At 50.0% G+C, this 18440-nt stretch overlaps 1 protein-coding gene across 1 annotated transcript in view; it reads right to left on the bottom strand.

The window, feature by feature from the left end:
• Window positions 1-18440, bottom strand: part of GRIP2 (glutamate receptor interacting protein 2) — a 58903-nt gene that overhangs the window by 21156 nt on the left and 19307 nt on the right. Inside the window, exons 2-10 of the mRNA XM_037829618.1 lie at window positions 8342-8422; window positions 8021-8156; window positions 6872-7017; window positions 6078-6164; window positions 5462-5537; window positions 4105-4250; window positions 2779-2926; window positions 2507-2676; window positions 200-325 (exon numbers count right to left, since the gene is read on the bottom strand). Coding sequence (XP_037685546.1) covers window positions 200-325; window positions 2507-2676; window positions 2779-2926; window positions 4105-4250; window positions 5462-5537; window positions 6078-6164; window positions 6872-7017; window positions 8021-8156; window positions 8342-8422 — 1116 coding nt within the window. The remainder of the gene's footprint in view (window positions 1-199; window positions 326-2506; window positions 2677-2778; window positions 2927-4104; window positions 4251-5461; window positions 5538-6077; window positions 6165-6871; window positions 7018-8020; window positions 8157-8341; window positions 8423-18440) is intronic.

Genomic DNA, 18440 nt, shown 5'->3' with positions numbered 1-18440 from the left:
ACCTCAACTAATTGCTTTGTGACCTCAGGCAAGTCTCTCTCCCTCTCTGAGCCTCAAAGGGTCTGCACAGACCTGGTGGAGCCCAGCCCTTCATTTCTCTGCATCTCAGTTCCCTCCCTTATAAAACAGGCGCCCCCCACCCCCACCCCAGTGAATGGTGACAAGGCCCAGCGGGGCTCCAGCAGGTGGGGCACGTTACATCGGCTCTGGTCCTGGCTGACAGGGGAGGCCCAGGTGGGTGTCCTGCAGGGGCCGGGCCGGGGGCTGTGACAGGAGGGCACGTAGGGGTCCCAACGATGCAGCTGCTCACTCCTCTGCACCTTTACTGTGGCCGAAGGAGAAAAGGGGAGAGAGATGCACAGGCGTTAGGGGCCCAGTGAGCTCCGGCATCACCTGGATTCAACCACACCCCTCTGAGGCTGCTCACTCTTCTTCTACTTACCCTGCCCCGGGCCCTGGGCTCAGGGTACCAGCTGCAGTATCTGTCTTTGGACACAAAGAAGCCCTGAGAGGCAGGGACAGGCCCGAGGCCCACACTGGGAAGTGATAAGTGTGGAACTGGGCCCAGGCAGCCAGCTCCAGAGCCCAAGCAGTTTAAGTCTAGGAGTGTTTGCTCCTGGAAGTCTGTTCAATAAGAACTGGCTGCTTGGCCGGTGGCCTTCTGCTGTGTGTTCCAGCTGAAGCAGCTTGGGGTCTGGGGACCTGGCTGTCCCTGCCGCACACTGGCTCCTGGGCTCTCTGTTGGGTTGGCTGAGACTTGCTCAGAACTGCCTGGCAGACTGAGGCTCTGTCTGCTTCTTCCCCCTTCAGTTTTTCATGGGCCCCAACAAACCCGTTGTACTCCTACTCCATCTAATCATCTGCTTCCCAGGGGAAGCTGCGGACCCTCTACGACATCCCACTATCTCCACGTGATCTTCCAAACTGGCTGCCATATGACCCCTCCTCCCAGCCTGCCCCGGGCCCCCCTGTATCAGCTCTTGCTTCTGCTGTGGGACTTTGGGGGCTCTGGACAAGTGTTGAGGAACCAAATATCCCAGCACATTGAGACCTCCTGCTTGCATGCTTCCTGGGGCAGGGAGCTCATTCCTTCTGAGAGCACTCTTCCCATCCCTCCACTCATGGACTTGCTTCTGCCTCCCCACTGTGCAGCGCCCCACCCCACCACCCACCTCTGGGGGCTTGGCAGACTCCAGGGCCTACTGCCTGGGTCAAAGACCAGCTCCGTCACTGACCGGCTATGGCACTTGGACAAGACTCTTAGCTTCTCTGTGCCTCATTGTAATTATCCGGGAAAAGGGACTAAAACAATAACTACCTCCGAGGGCAAAGAGGAGACTTAAAACAAGTTAACACATATAGAGTGCTTAGAACAATGCCTGGTACTTAATAGATGCTCAGTAAATTATAGCTAAGACATTGTTACCGGTGTGAACTCTGTAAAGTGAGGTGACAGTAGTGCTGACTTCACAGAGTTGTCACAAGGCTAAAGCAATATGCCCCAGGTGAAGCCCCCAGCACCAAGCCAGGCCCTCAGCAGGTGGTGAGAGAATGAATGACACTGTTTCAAATACTCCTGGATCAGCCCCTATGGATGTGCCTTAAAGGGGCCTTTTCAAACCCTGCCAGAGGGCCACAGTGATGGGTGCTCCCCAACACCTAGATCCCTACATCTGATCTGGGGGATTTCTTTCTTTTCCTGGAAGTTTGCCAAGAGTGTGGTGGGCAGATGCCACCTTCACCCACCCCCTGGGCACTGAGGGCTGGAATTCACAGCCCCAACCATCCCAGCATGTACTTGCTCTTCCTGATCATCATCTCATTGAACCTCCAACCAACCTGTACACTCGGGATGAGGTGACTGAAGTGATCTAGCTGCATGGGGCAAAGCTGGGATTTAAACCCAAAGTCCAAGGTTTGGGCTGCAGGAGGTGCTTGCCCACCCTAAGCTGGAAGCTGCCTCCCAGTGACCACCCTTCACCCTGTCCCGGGCCCCAGATCTGCCTTCTTGACCCCCAGATCATCTTCTCCCTCTGCTCCTGGAACTGCCTGGCACCCAGCTCCCCAGAGGCTCCCTGCTCTGGCTTCTCACAGAAGGGGCTGCAGGCCTACCGTGTGTGCCCTGTTGCCTCCTCAGACCTGCCAAGGTCCCAAGTTGAGCCCTGGATCCAAGCTCTGAGTATCACAGACCACAGAAGGGACTGTCCCCTCCCTCATTCTAGCCCTTATACTTTTATTAATGCAACCATAGAGGGAACCAGCTTTGGGTGGATGGGGGGCATCCATGCCAACAGACTATTTTCTCAACAACCCCTACCCCAAATTGTTTCTCTGCCCCATCATCCCACTCTCAGCTGCTGCAAACGATAGTTTGCTCTCCCCTGTGCAAAGGGACATATGTTTCAATACATTTTAGCCTGGTCTTGCCAGCCTGCTCAGGGCTTAGGTCCTGGATCTCGTGGTCTTTGTGCACCTCCTCCCCACCAGCCCTCCCAGGGGCACCCACCTGCCTCCGAAGGCTTCAGGAGCCGCCGACTTTGGGGTGAAGGCAGGATCTCCAGGCGCACCTTCTCCGACACGCCAGCCAAGAGTTTGGTGGCCTCGAGCAGCGAGCAGTGCTCCATGCTATTGCCGTCGATGGACAGGATGTGGTCTCCAGAGTGTAGGGCCCCGCTCCTGGCCAAGCAGGGGAGTGAGGGGGGCGAGGCTGGACCTGGACAGACCCCCCGCCCCTGCCTCATGTCCCCCACATCATGGCAGCATCTGGGGCCCGCTCACCTGTCCACCACGCTGGCTGGCTTGATGCGGTCGATGATGATGACCGGCTTATTCCGGTGGGAGCTGGCGGTGAGCAAGATGCCCAGTGCAGACCCTGGTGTTTTGGCTATTTCCACCATCAAGGGGCCCGAAGCGTTGGCCACTGTGTCTGGAACAGAGAAAGAGAAGAGGAGTTGGATTGGCAGCTGCTGAGCCCCTTCCTCCCCAGCCTTACCTCACCCTCTCGGCTTATTATACCCATTTTGCAGACAGGAAAACTGAGGTGTGGCAAGGCTGAGGTCCCCATCCAACTGCACAGGGCCCACCAGAAACAGCAGTGGAGCAGGAATTCAGGGCCGAGTGACTCTGGCTCCAGGGCTTTGCAGGGGAATAATAATTTGCTGGCATTTATTGAGCGCTTGCTGTATGCCAGGCACTGAGCTAAAGTGTTCATCACAATGCTTGTCTAGCTTGGAAAATGACAGCACTGTGAACTCATTCTTAGCTCCTTCCTCTCTTATCCCTTGTCCAAACCATCCACATCATCAGGTTCGCTCAGCCTTCATCGTGTTTCCTGAATCCGATGCCTTTCTCCCACCTCCTCTGCAACCAGCCTGGTCCGCACCACTTTCTCTACTTGGGCTGTTGCAGTCACCTCCTACCATTCGCCTGACTTCCATCTCCACCCCAGCCTCCTGTTCTTCCCATCGCTTATAAGTCAGATCGCTTGGAGTAAAAGCCAAAGTGCTTTCTGAGGCCGAGGAGGCCATGCATGGTCTGGCCCTGGGACCCCTGTGCCTTCACTCCTCCAACTCTTCAGCCACAGCCACTTCCTTGCTGACCCTCACACATGCAGCCAGCCTACCTCAGGGCCTTTGCACCTACTGGTCCCGCTCCCGGAAATGCTCTTCCCCCCAAAGTCTACATAACTCGCTCCCTCACTACCCCAGTTAAAGAACACTCCCAGCCTTCCCAGCCCTCTCCCCTGCTTTTTAGTTTTTATTCATAGCACCTATTGCCATCTGACACACTATATGTTATTTCTTTTGCTCACTGCCCATCTCTCCCCACTGGAATGTCAGCTCCAGGAGAACAGAGATCGTGTCTGTATTGTTCATGCCTGGACCCTCAGTGCATCAAACAGCGCCTGGCACTTAGTATTTATTTTTCAGAAAGGCTCAGAGAGGCTAAGTGATTGGCTGCAGGTCACATAGCCTTTGCATTGGGGAGGATCTGAGGTGGCCTGGCAGGCAACTGGTGGAGATAGTGCCCACTGCCTGCCCCTCCTACTCACCCACCCTGGGGCCTCTTCCTGCCCCAGCCTTCACCCTCGGGCCCCCAACTCACCTGGGATGGTCACGTCATACTCCACCTGGAAGAGCGCCTCATGGCTGCATTGCTGCAGGGTGGCCAGGGCGGCTGCCTGGCTGGCCCCATGCAATGGGATCCCATCGACGCTGAGCAGCCGGTCACCTGCTTTCAAGGAGCCCTCCCTACGGGGAAGGACCTGGTCAGCCAGGCTGTCCCAGCACAAACACCAGGCACAGCCACGCTGGGGCTGCACAGCAAAAGGGTGCTGGGAAAGAGGGGGTGGTGAGGCAGAGGACAAAGCCCCAAAGGAGGGCAGGGAGCAGGTGAAGGAGAAAGGGACAGAATAAATGAATGAATGAATGAGTGAGTGAGCGAGTGAGTGAAAGAATGAGTGAATCTAGGAGTACGTAGGTGAATAAATGAAGTAAAGACGGGAGTCAGGGTCCACTCTGACATCTGGTGCCTGGTCAGTATACAGACTCAGTTCCAGCTCAATCCTAGAACATCTAAGCTGGGGGTGCCCTTCAAGCTCACCCACCCACCCCACTTCTGCCCCAGGCCCAGAGAAGGCACGAGCTCTGCCAGGGCCACACAGCGTCAGGAGCAGATCTGGAGGCTTCTCTCAGCCCATCAGAGATGTCCCTTCCCAGCCCCCACCCCACCCCACCCCCTGGCAGCAGCGACTGTGGCCTGGGGACAAATGCACCTGGGAGTGAATTCAGCAGAGACCCCGGGCAAGGGGTCTGTTTGGGTCACATCTCTACCCAGAATGTCTACCCCAACAGGTGGCCGAAATCTATTCTGGGAGCTTCTATGAATAGCCTGTCACAGGGCCTTGTCCCAAGGATGGATTTAGATTTCTGGCAAGGCCATTCCTGGCTTCTCTTAAAATGGCCAGGAATCGCCCGCCTGGGAGTGATCCTCCCTGCCCCCAACCCCTTCACCCCACATTCTCTCGTCCCAGCCCCTCTGAGCTGGACTGGGCGGTGCAGCCAGGACTTAGGAGGCTGTGTCACAGCTGGTCACCACGATGGCTGTTAGCCAGCCCTAAAATCTCTCACAGACACTCTCAGGGGCTGCAATATTAGACCCATTGCACAGACAGGGAAACCTAAGGCCCAGACAAGAGAAAGGATGCTCATTTCCACTGCCCCACAAGACAGCAGGACATTAAGGAAGAAAGAGCTTGGTGTCTCTCTCATTTGGGGTTCAGTTCTGGCTCTACCAATGATTTCCCGAGTGACTCTGGGCAAGGGGTGTCCCCTCTCTGGGCCTCAGTCTGCTCATCCGGGGAATGGGCACCACAGCTGCCCCCTCTGCCTTCATCCACAGGGAAGCTGGGGGAGGTCAGTGCAGCGTGAGGCTAAACCATGTCCTCAGGCCCAGGGCCTACCTGTCGGCCGGGCCACCAGGCCGCACGGAGGTCAGGACGAGCGGGCGGGACTTGTGGGCATCTTCATGGGCACCTCCTGGACAAAAATGAACAAGAGGCAGGATTCATCTACCCACCTCTGTCCCTGATGCCCAGAGGTTCTGACCCTGCCTCTGAGCAGGCTCCTTCAATAAACCCTGTTTGAGGATCTTCTTGTTATTCATGGACCTTCCTATGAGAAATCAACTATGAATCTCCACCGCCTCCCCACACCCCTCAAAACTGGGGGAAGGGATAGAGAACATGACCAAAGACCTCTCTCAGTAAAATTACTTGCTCCCCTTTCTACAATCTCATCCTCTTCTCCTTTTTGCCCTGGCTGCTAGGCAGCTCGAAGCTCTGTGCTCAACCTCAGTAGCAGTTTTCTGGTATAATTTGATCCACCAACCTCCCACCATACACTTGGCATCACTTGGCAAATTTTTCCATTTAACTTTTGACTTAATAGTTCTGGGTTCTTCAAAGATGGAAGCAAAAAGATGTATTTCTTTGCTTCATTAAAGTAAAACAGAACACTAATGGAATGAGTGTTAGCCCCTTCCTGCCTCCCAACCCTGAAGGCAATTCTTACACTGACCTCTGAGGACAAAGCCAAAGCTATTGCCCTCCTTGTAGAGAGAGACATCCACTGTCTTTGAAAAGATCCCTGGGTTGTTGTCAGGGGCTGGGGAGAAATGAAGACAGACTCCTTGAGTCCCTCAGTCACTTCTCCAAGCCGGCAGATGTCCCAAAAGCCCAGTCCAGGAGTGTGGAATGACCAGAAGCAGAGATCACAAGGAGGGTAAATCCCTCCCCAATTTACAGACAGGATAAGTGAGGTTTAGAAGGACCCTCTTCCCTAAAGAGGACCCATTTAGTCCATCACTTAGAGAAGGCAGATGGCCTGCCCAAGTTCATACAGAGACAAGGGCAGGACTCAGGCCGAGGCCACAGCTGCCTCAGGCTCAGGCAAGGGTTTGATTCCAGGCAGTTACTCAATTTGAGACTTTAGACCAACTTTTGAGAATTCAGAGCTGGGCTAAACTCTAAGCCAGAATACTCGGTGCGGGGTGGTGGGGTGAGGGGGCCAGTGGGGTGGGGAAACAATTTATTCAGCCAATGTTCCCAAAACCTCCCCTGAAAGAAAAGCACCCAGGAACTAAACATACAAAATGACTGTGGGTTACGAACAGGGCCCTGCCGCCTCCTGGTGACGGCATACTACAGTTGTGGGCAAACCCCCTAGGAGAGGCAGGGATGTTGGTGGCCGGTCTCCAGGTCCTGCCCACCCCTTCTGGCATAATCCCCCACCACCCAGGCCCCAGCAGGGAGGCAGCTATGTCCACCCATGACTGAGGCAGTGGAGAGAGTTCCCCATCTGAGGGCACCCACCGGGCGGGGGCAGCTCATACTCCACCTCCAGCACCACGCGCTCGCCCACGTTCTTGAGCAGGGTGATGATCTCATCGTGGCGAAGCCTGGTCAGGTGGATCCCGTTCACTGACCGAATGTAGTCACCGACGTTCAACAGGTCACTCCTGGGAGCAAGAAGTGCAGAGCACACGCCTGGTATCAGGTACCACTCACTAAGCCCCTCTATGGGCCCCACGTGGGGCTGGCATTCACACCCACCCTTTCGCTTAATCCTTATGACCTTTGGATCCCCATTTTATAGATATGAAAACTGAGGCTCAGAGAGGTCATGATGCTTGTCTGGGGTCACACAGAGAGTGAGGAGGGGAACCTGGTTCTCCTTGAGCTGCCTGACACCCAGGCCCCTGCCTTTTCCCCGACACTGGTCTGCCTGATTTTCCTTGTGCTGTCATGCTGCCCTGATAAGTACAGCTCTGATCTTCCCCAGACAAGCCCATGGAGAGGCCAGATCATCCTGCCTTTGCTATTCCCTAACGCTCTTCCTGGCTTTCCATCGCTAATCTTTTGTTCTGTTCAACTGGACATTAAGCAGTGTCTCCCTTTGCCAGGTCCCACACCAGCTGCCAGAGAGGCAGCGACAGAGAGGCTAACTCCTGGGCTTCAAAGAACTCAGTCTAAGGGAGTGGAAGAGGGAAAATGACTGGGAAATCAAGGGCGGTGTGCAGAAGCATGCACATGGGGCTGTGCAAGCAGAGAAGGGCAAGCAGCTGCCTTGGCCTGAGTCAGGCAGGGCTTTCCAGAGGCAGTGACCTCTGTGCTGGGTTTGGAAGGATGAATAGGAGTTTGCCAGTATGATATTGTAGGGAACAGTCATACAGGGTAGAGGGAACTACATATGCAAAGGCCTGGAGGGGGACCATATATCCTGGTGAGTGTGGGGTGCCATGACTGAGTCACAGCTATGGGGTGTAAAGGAAAAGAGAAGCAGCTGGAGCCTACAATGATAGCCTCCATTTGAAGCATTTCCCCCACAGACACTCTTGGTGCTCCTAGAGACAACCGCCTAATTGTTTTGCCGAAGGTCCTAGTACATCTCCCACTGGCCCTGGGCCCCCACAATCCCCTCCACCACCCTTCCTGCTGCACCCTGTGGTAAGTCCTTCTCACCTGGCTGCAAGACCCCCGGGCCTCAGGTTGGAGACCCTGGGCTTCCCGTCCTTGTCAGTGCCCCCCGAGATGGTCAGGCCCAGCGTGCTGCCTTCTTTCTTGATCAGCTCCACCACGGTGACCCCTCGGAACTCCTCTGCCGACAGATGGGGTAGAGGGGGCTGAGTGGGCAGCAGGGGGTATTCTGGGCACCCAGCTCCAAGCCAAGTGAGGCTAACACTTGGTAAGCAGGGGCACTTTTCCCGCGTGATGCTTCTCAGCTCATTTTCCCAGGGGAGGGAATGGCGCCCACCCAGGGAGAAGGCAAAGAGGTTGTTTTACCTGGAATGCTCTGTCTGCGGCACACCAGGGCCACATCCGCCCCTCCTGTGTCTTTCCCTCCTTTGGAGTAAGGCCCGTCATCTGCAGGCGAGAAAGCAGGGAAAGAGGCCCTAAGTTCAGCTTTCCATTCCCCTTCCGGTGGACCCCCTCTACTTTGGGAATCTTCCTGTTTCCCAGATGCGGCCTGTAAGATAGGTACCTTCCGACCACCAGCTCCACCTGATTCTCTGCTCAGGGGATCCCCGTGGCTTCTCCTCCCAAGGAAGGCGTGGTGCTTACTCGTGGGGCTGTAAAGTGCATCCTTATAAGACAGTATTAATCAAAATAATATGGGTACTACCTCCTCTGTGCTGGGATTAACCATCTCATTCTGTGATTAACCATCTCAACCACCTTGTGGGTGGTATTATTATTCTGGGATGTATTATTCCACGGTATGGAAAAGGGAGCCAAGGCTCAGAGAGGGTCGGCCAGTGCCCAACATCACACAGCTTGGGGAGTTGTGCAATTTGGATTAGAACCCAGGTGGGCTGACTCCATCACTTGGGGCTGTACTTGCACACCTGTGGGGATGGGGAGCTCCCTCACATGCAGGTAACTATGCCAACTCTAACTTGAGTGGTCCTCATTAATACTTTCTTATAAGGATGCACTTTACAGTTTACAAGGCGTATTTTCAGGCAGCCCGATAGTCTCTCTTAGCTTTAATTCTGCAAACACTCTCCCATTAATTCTTCAAACATTGTTTTCCTCATACCTCTCTCTCTCTCTCTCTCTCTCTCTCTCTCTCTCTCTCTCTCTCTCCTATGTCTGTCTCTCTCTCTTTCCCTCTCACATTTGGAATGTTAAATAGGTGGACTTTGGGCCTTCTCACCTTATCCTCCCTCACCGATAACCTCTCATCCACATTTTCTATCTCTCTAGCTCTCTGGGATATGTCCAATCTGCAATAAAATCTGTATTTTTGGGTTTGTTAATTTATCATGAAATTGTTCATACATTTCAAGCACAAAGAAAGTAGAATAGTGTAAAGCAGTGGTTCTTAAAGTGTGACACACACAACAACATGGATGAATCCCAAATGATTATGTTAAGTGAAAGAAATTATGCTCAAAAGCCTACATACTATATGACTTCCTGGAGATGGCAAAATTATAGAGACAGAGAACAGATCAGTGGTCGCATCAGTGTCACTTGGGAACTTAGCAGAAATGTGAGTCGTTGGTTCCCATCCAGGTTCTAAAAAGTGAGAAACCTTGGGGGCAGGATCCAGTTATCTGATAGTGATGTGTTGCAGTATCTTAACAGAACATATATTTTTCCACTTTTGTATTTATATACAGTAAAATTTACTCTTTGTTGTATACATTTCTAAGAGTTTTGGAATTAATCACCACCACAGTCAAGCTTTAGCAGATACCCATCACCCCTCAAAATCCTCTGGAGCTGCTGTTTTGCAGTCAGTCTCTCCCCCCCACCCTCAGTTCTGGCAACCAATGATCTGTTCTCTGTCTCCATAATTTTGCCTTCTCCAGGAAGTCATATAGTATGTCAGCTTTTGAGCATAGTTTCTTTCACTTAACATAATCATTTGGGATTCAGCCATGCTGTCGTGTGTATCAGTAGTTCATTTCTTTTTTTTTTTTTTTTTTGCTGAGTAGTATTCTACTGTACAGATGTACCAGTTTATTCATTCACCAGTTGAAAGACATTTTGGCTGTTCCCAGTTTTTGCAGATTTTGAATAAAGCCATAATAAACATTCACATACAGTTTTTTGTTTGGACATAAGTTCAACATAAATTTCCATCAATTTCCAGTACAGGGATTGCTAGGTCATATAGTAAGGACAAGCTTAAGTTTATAAGAAACTGCCAAACTGTTTTTCAAAGTGGCTGTGCTATTTTGCACTACCACCAACATCATAAGAGTTCCAGTTGCTTCATGTTCTCACCAGCACTTGATGATATCAATTTTTGTGTATGTTTTCTTTTTTTTTTAATTTAGTCATTCTGATAGGTGTGTAGAGATATCTGATTGTGGTTTTAATTTGCATTTTCCTAATGATTAGTGATTACTTTAATCATTAATCATTTACTGAGCACTTTTCATGTGATTATTTGCCATCCTTATATCTTCTTCAGTGATGTGTGTGTTCAAAGCTTCTGCCCATTTTTTTCATTGGATTGTTTGCTTTTTTATTTTTGAGTTTTTATATATTCTGGATAAAGTCCTTTGTCAGCTACAATAATCTGTGTTTGGTAAAGCCCTCTAGGTGATTCTCTCCCACACATAAGTTTGAGAACCAGTGGCATAATGAATGCATATTTACCCAGCATCTGGTTTTAACAGTTATTGATACCTTGCATATTTTCTCCACTTATTTTCTTCTATATTGAAATATTTTAAAACAATCCTGGACCTAATGAAATTTCACCTCTAAATATTTCAGTATGCACTTCTAAAAAATAGGAACCTATTTCCTACATAACAAAACTACCATCACCACACCTTACAATGTTAAAGTAAGTCTTTAATTATTAACCTAATGCCCAGTCCATATTCAAATTTCCCCAATTACAATGAGTTATTAATTTCAATGAGTCCATATTTAGTTTTTAGAAGCTGTGATGGTTAAGTTCACCTGTCAACTTGGCCAGGTGATGGTGTCCAGTTGTTTGGTCAAGCAAGCACTGGCCTGATTGTTACTGTGAGGTTATTTCATGAATGTAAATCATCAGTCAGTTGATTGTATCTATGGCTGATGACATCAACAATGAGGAGACTGCCTTCAGCAATGAGAAAAGTCTCATCCAATCAGTTGGAGGCTTTAAAGGGAGAAGTGATGATATCAGAAGGCAGAAGGGAGAATTTCCATTTCTACTTCAGGTAGCCAGCTTCTCCTGGGGAATTCACTGAAAACCTTCAAAAGAGTTCCTAGCTTGCAGCCTGCCCTATGGAATTCAGACTTGCCCATCCCCTCAGTCACATGAGCCAATTCCTGTAAAAATTCCTATAAAATTTTTTCCTATAAAAATTTTCCTATACAATTCCTATAAAAAGCTCATAATATTTACATTATATATACATATATATGTATATATACATATATTCCTGTCAGTTCTGTTTTCCTAGAGAACCTTGACTAATACACTAAAACAGAAGCTTTGTTAGGTTCTTTTGCTTATCTCCTTGTTCAGTTTCCTATTGGGTTCCTTCCTTTTCTATTCCTTCTTATATGCTTTAAATTACTTTCATTATTTTAAACATTCATGTATTATTCTATTTTTCTATTATTTCAAACTCTGAGAGACACTTCTGCTGTTTGGGGATATCTGGTAACTCTCCCTCATGGTGGATCATTCACTTGTGTGTTTGGTAATTTTTGGATTGTGAGCTCATCTTTACCTGTGGGAATTCATTAAGCCTGGCTGAGGGCATAGACATCCAGATTCCAGAGAGATTGTGCAATTTCTTCCCCTAGGTGCCTGCCATGGCTCCATTCCCCCGAGTTCAGTGTTTATGTTAACTTCTTGATTCAAGAATTCTAAAACTATGGGAGTAATGTAAATTCCAGCCTTCACTGGAAACACGAGTTACACCTCGGATCACCATTCTCAAGGCTGAGCTGAGACAGACAAGCTTTTCTTCTATCTCCCTGGTAAACAGGTGGATATTTTCCTCATGCCCCCTCTCACTGAGGGTACAGGTCCTAATATGATCCACGGCATTATCTCCTGTACCCCTGAACCATTAAAACCCAAATCCTCAGTTACCAGACCAGCCCCGCCATTCCTACCACCATCCCCATAGGGGAGCCCCAGCATCAGCTTGCACTCATCCTGCTGGTTTTTAGTTTTCTTTTCATTTTTTGATTGGAAATGCACTGAATATATAGATAGATTATGGAGAACTGATGTCATTTACAATATTGAGTCTTCCAACTGATGAATATAGTATATTCCTCAATTTACTGTTTATTCCTTAATTTCTCCCAAGAATAGTTTGTATGTTTAAGGGTAAAGGTCTTGCACCTTTTTCATTAAGTATATTCCTAGATATTTGAAGTGTTTTAATTCTACTGTAAATTGCACTTTTCAAATTTCATTTTCTATTTATTTGTTGCTAGTATATAAAAATACGATTTATTTTTGGATTTTCTGCATACATAACCATGTCATCTGTGAATAAGGAGAGTTTCATTTCTTACTTTCTAATCTCTATATCTTTTATTTCCTTTACTTGCCTTATTGCACTGGCCAGGACCTCCAGTACAAAAACAGACAGAAGTGGTTCTACAGACAATTCTTATCTCATTTCCACTCTCACCCTCTCATTTTCTGATGCCTGCAGTTTTCCTTACTTTCCCATGAGTACACCTGTGTTATTCAAAGGAGTTTGAAGCTGGAAGGTTTCCAGGTTATCTGCTATGTGACAATGCCAGAACTCCAGACTCCCCACAGCCTCCTCTTTTATTACTATGCATTTTCTGGGTTCTCCTCTCCATCCTGACAGGAGATGGGAAGAGAACTCACACACCATGCACCAACTCTGTACCGTGTATGCCACCCACACACCCTCATTCATTTCTCTCGATAAACCTGGGAGGAGTTAGGTGCTACTATCACGTCCACTTGACAGAGGAGGAAACTGAAGTTCAGAGAGGTCCTCAGCCCAACCAGTCTCTGCAAAGAACCAGGACCAAACCCCAGGCCTATTTGCCCACCCCACCGCAGACCCCAGGCCCCCTTGACCGGGTTATTCTTTTCACACTCCTCCTCTGAGCTGCCTTTCTTGGCACTGGGCTGAGATGGCCAAGGGCAGGTGCTACCATGATAACTGACAAGCCATCAAACTGGCAGGTTCCCCTGTGCCCCCTCAAGGGGCCCTCTCCCAGGTACCAGGTGTACCCCACGGGCTCTGGTCCTTCCTCAGCTTCATCTGATCCTGCACAAGTGCCCCCCGCCCCATCACTCTTAACAAAGAGCCTCATGACACCCCCACCCCTTTGGCTCCAGCTTGGTCCACTGTTAAAAGAAAGGGCCCAGGGGTGGGCCAGGCCTGAGCATGGATCCTGGCTCTGCCATTGACTGCCTCCCTGAGCTTCAAGGTCCTAGTAAAACCTAGGCCCGTCTCCCCTCCTTACTTCTCAGACGTGGAATGAGACAGGAGGGCTGGGAAAGAATTGGCCCCAGCAGATGGCAGAAGCCACTTATCCCTCCAGCCAGGTTGTGCTCATAAGGTCAAGGTCAGGGCTCAATCAGGGTCAATGTCAGGACTCAGCCTGGGTCAGGGTCAGGGCTCAAACTGAGATCAGGGTTGGAACTCAGCCTGGGTCAGGGTTGGGGGCTCAGCTTGGGGTCGGGGTCAGGGTTGCAGCTCAACTTGGGTCCATGGAAGCCTGAGAGCCTTTACCACTCACAGCTCTAACCACTGAGAACCCAGCCCAGCTCCCTGTCACTCTGTCACACCAGGGCTAGCTTGCCAGCAGCTGGTAAATAACAAATCACGCAGCAGTTAAGACTGGAATCAGTTCCAGGGCCCCTGGGTGGGGCCTCCAGCAGCTCTGCTTGCCACCCCCCACCCCAGGCCCTGCGTTCTTATCAGCCACCATTCAGGCACCTTCCCATTAAGTCTATTGCCTCCTATTAGGGTTCCCTAATACACACTTCATTTAGATTCAACAAGATGTTTCTGGGCTAATAAAATTTAAAAGACTGGGTGCTATCAGCGGTGAGACAGTGAATGTCTCTGGCACTTCACGTGGGCAATCTTGGAATTAAAATCGTCTTATCCCATGCAAATTAGACTCTGCCACTAGAAAATCCATCTCTCTCCTCGGCTGGCCTGGAAAGACCAGAGATAAGCTTGCTGGTTTCAGGTTCACGAGTTCTGGAGGAAGATGATGTCTTAAGAAAATGACGAGGAAGCTGAGGACCATGTTCCCCAAATTCAGAGCTGTAGAATTCCAAAGAATGGGACTTGGAACAACAGGTCAGAATTTTAAGTCCCAACATCAAAAACAAAAGATTCAGAAATCTACAGTGAGGAACAATGGAATCCCCAAAGCAAAGGAGCCATGACATTGGCTGCTAAAGGAGAGGACTGATTTTCTCAGGCATCTCTGTGTCCTCCTCCCAGTCTGTTTTTGACACGGCCTCCCCTCCCCTTTCCTCACCCCAATATTCAGGGTTTGCTCCAGCAAACTACGCTTTGTGCCATGAGAGCATAAATAATGGTGCAGAACTGAGTTGCAGTGACACCTTTGGGATGGCTGCAGTGCATGGGTCTGTTTGGCTCAACCCCTAGTGACCCCAACTCTTTCCTTTTACTATTTTATGCTTTGGGAGGCTTGTCCTGCCCCCATCTCTTTTCCCAGCTGTCAGGGGAACCTGACTGTTTGCTGCAAACCAAGTGTCACACAAATATGTGCAAACAAGGAGTCCGTGGGTAATAAGCAAGGACTTGAGGATTCTTCCCTTGGGAAGGCATGTGGTTATAGGGGGTGGCCTTGATGGCCATTCTGCATAGGTGGATTGGCAGATATGAGGCTTCCGAATACCCAAGACCTCCTACCATTTTTCAGAAAGATGCCCGTCAGGCATGCTACCGATATTTGCCGATGCCTGTTTGGAGAGGACACCCAGCCCCACTTTCACAAACATCCTCAGGGGGTGGGAAACTTTCTAAATCAAGAGTCAAATCAGGGCCGGAATTACCAGTTTGCTGTGTGGGACCTGAGTCTCTATTTCTCCATCTGGAAAATGGGGGCATCTCTCCCCCCCAGCCCTGAGTCCAGCCTGCCCAGGCTTTCTCCCAGGTTTGAGAAGTTGAGGGAATTACTCTATTTATAGAAACCCCAAAAGGGTTAAGACCCCAGGCCTCCTCCCTCTGAGAACATGCTCGCTCTCTCCCTCTCTCTCGTTTTTGTTCTGGGACCTAATAATTATATGCTTAGAGATGAAGGCTTTTCAAAAACATCTCTCCCACCAATTTTCAGCTGGAAACGTGCATAAATAACAGAGATATTTTTATCTGTGTTTTTTTTTTTTTTTTTTTTTTTTCCCCATCATCTCCTCCTTCCAGCAATGGGCAATTATGAGCTATTGCCTTCAGTCAATCTGTCCTGTAAGAACTTGCTTCAGAGGGAAATTCATTTCCGCGGCAATGCCAGCCGGTCCCTGGCAAATGTGGGATTGGAGAGACGGGGGAGCAGGGGGGAGAGATGTTGTGTTGAACACAGACCTGTACACCTGGTACCCAGCCCCACTGGTGGCCCGAGGTAAGTGGGTGGTGGGTGGGTTTCTTTTCTATTTGATTTCTCTTGGAGTCATTGCTAATTTGCCTTCATTATTTCGTTCTCCCCAGGGGCCCCAGGGAGCTATTGCGCTTTGACAAAGGGGAAAGGAAGTCAGCCCCTTGCCAGGCTGCATTTGCCATGGTCCCGCCTAAGTGGGATGGCGGCAACAGGGCATGGGGTGGGTTGGGGCTGTCAACTCTGCCATGACAGACGCCTGGTTCTGGGGGTCCCCGGAGAAAGCAAACTCCCAAAGGCCAGCCTTGGGACCAAGAGGAAAGGATGGCAATGACGGTAAGCCACCAACAGGGGCAGGGTGGTCCACGCAGCATCTTGGGGCCAATGAGGAGATGGCGGTCTCTCTGGATGGCTGTATTTGTAGCCTCCACTATCCCCCTTGGCTTGTAACCTTCACAACTGTACACTGTGGCCAGGCCATTGACAGCTCTCAGGGGGGAGGAGCCACTTAGCGCTACAGCATTTCTACCAAGTAGTCACCTAATCCCAGCTTGAATGCCCCCACAGACAGGCAGCTCACTACCTGTAAAGGCACTGTTTTTATAGCCAACTTTGGATTCTGATTCTAAATCTGCTAACTGCCTAAAGGATCTGGTCCAAGTCACTTCTCTGAGTCTCAGGTTTCCCTTCTGCTAAATGGGGGTGCTAGTGTGTACCTCATGTCTTGGTAGTTAGAATCATTGAGATTATGGTACATGGAAGCCAGGAAACATGGTAGTTCTCTTCCTTCCCCCTGTTACTCACCTCATTAGAAAGGTTTTCTAGATTAATAATGATAATAACTCCTATTGATTAAGTGCTGGGTACTGTGCTAAGTACTTTATAAGCATTAGGTCATTTTTATTCTCACAGTTTTCTGATGTGAATATGATCATTCTTCCCATTTTACAGATCAGGAAACAGAGGCACAGTGAGATTAAGGGAACTGCCCAGGGTCTCACAGCTCATCAGTGTCAGACCCAGGATTCAAGCCCAGGAGTATCCTAGGGGTCTGGTTCTGCCCTCTGGGTTCCACCTCTCTATTCCTCCCCAATCCATGACAGTCCTGGGGGGACTCCAGGTGGCAGCTCCTGCCCCTTTGGGCTCTTCTCACAGAGCAAAGCTCCTCTGGCCATTGCAGCTGGAATAGGGCAGAAAACCAGATAAAATGCACCAAAGCCCACTCTAGCCACCGTGGTCTCCCACCTGCCCTACGTGACAGGCACAGTCTCACCCCAGATCCTTTGCACTGGCTGTTCCAATTGCCAAAAACACTCTTCCCCTAGCAGGTTATAGGCTGCTTTCCTAATTATAGCCCCCTAATCTCCACACCTGACAAGTCTCCCCAGAATCCAGCCTCTCCCCATGGGCAGAAAAACATGGAAAGAGCAGCTCAGCAACAGAGCAATCCTGAGTCTTTTCAAGGAACTTTTAAAGGGAAACGAGAAATGTATCAATGGATTATAAAATTAGCAGGCTGATTCATTCACCACCAAGGATTGCAAAAGAAAAAGAACATTAAAACAATTGCAACTGTTTTGGGCTCTGACCCTGTGTTCTAAGCACTTTGCAGGCATTAACTCATTTAATTCTCCCAAAAGCAATAGGAGGGGGGTTCACTGAATATCTCTATCTCACAGATGAGGAAACCGAGGCCCAGAGGGGTGAATTGACTAGCCCAGGGTCACTCAGCTGGTAAGTTGCAGAGGGAGGACTGGAACTTGGGTCTCTCTAATCACACACACACACACACACACACACACACACACACACACACACACACACACACACACACACACACACACCAGCAAACCCTGACCTAATCCCAGGCTCTGCACTTTGATTCTGAACAGGAGGACAATGGACCCCAAAAGACATGCACCAGGGCACCAAAGAAGGCAGTGCTGGCACTCCAGGATGTCCCATGTTAGGGCTCAGACATCCACAGACTGAGCAGACCACGGCCCAGAGCTGTGAGCAGGACAGAAAGAGGGTGTGATCGGGCCCTTCCCAATCCAGTCATGGAAGCCAAGTCTGCCCTGCAGAGTCCTGAAGCAACACTCCAGCTGATGCCCTCCTCTGTGAGGTGATGACAGCTCTGACACGTGTGGGATGGGGGCGCAGGCTCCAGTCAGGGCCAGGCCTTCTGCATTCTGGATCTGTGAACCCCGCTCTGCCCACCTCCATCCCCATTCTTTGAAACCAACGAGGAGTGCACAAAATGATTTCATTTCCCACTGGTGGCTGCCTGGAGTTGCAAAAAGACTCAATTTGTCCCACTGAAAGTAAAAGCATAAGTCATCCCCACAATGGGCAAGGCCTTACCTGTCCACCCAGAGCCTCCCCGGCCTCATAGGATGCTCTCCCCTTAGTGCCCGCTACCCCAGCCGCACAGGTCTCCTCGTGGCCCCACACCGGGCACAGTCCTGCCTCAGGGCCTTTGCACTGGCTGTTCATTCTGCCTTGATATCCACTGACACACACACACCCCCACCCCATCCCTCCCCCTCTTTCAAGAACTTGCAGAAACGTTCCCCATTCAGCCTGTTTAGACTTACAACCACTTCCTGCACCTCCTGTTGCCTTCCTTCCCTGCTCCATTTTTTCTTCATAGCCCTCAACACCATACAACAAAGCTCATTTTTTAGCTTATTTATCTACTCTCTGCCTCTGCCCAGGAGAGTTGGGTTTTGTCTGTCTTGCTCATGGAGAACATTGCCTCTCTCCAACAAGGGAGAACATTGCCTTGAATACAGTAGATGCTCAGTAAACAGTTTTTTCAATTCAATTTTCATTTATATATTAG

Source organism: Choloepus didactylus, chromosome 1 (genome assembly GCF_015220235.1).
Source record: "Choloepus didactylus isolate mChoDid1 chromosome 1, mChoDid1.pri, whole genome shotgun sequence".
Classification (NCBI taxonomy): domain Eukaryota; kingdom Metazoa; phylum Chordata; class Mammalia; order Pilosa; family Megalonychidae; genus Choloepus; species Choloepus didactylus.
Note: the sequence above shows the minus strand (reverse complement) of the source record. Positions and strands in the feature narration are given on the sequence as shown.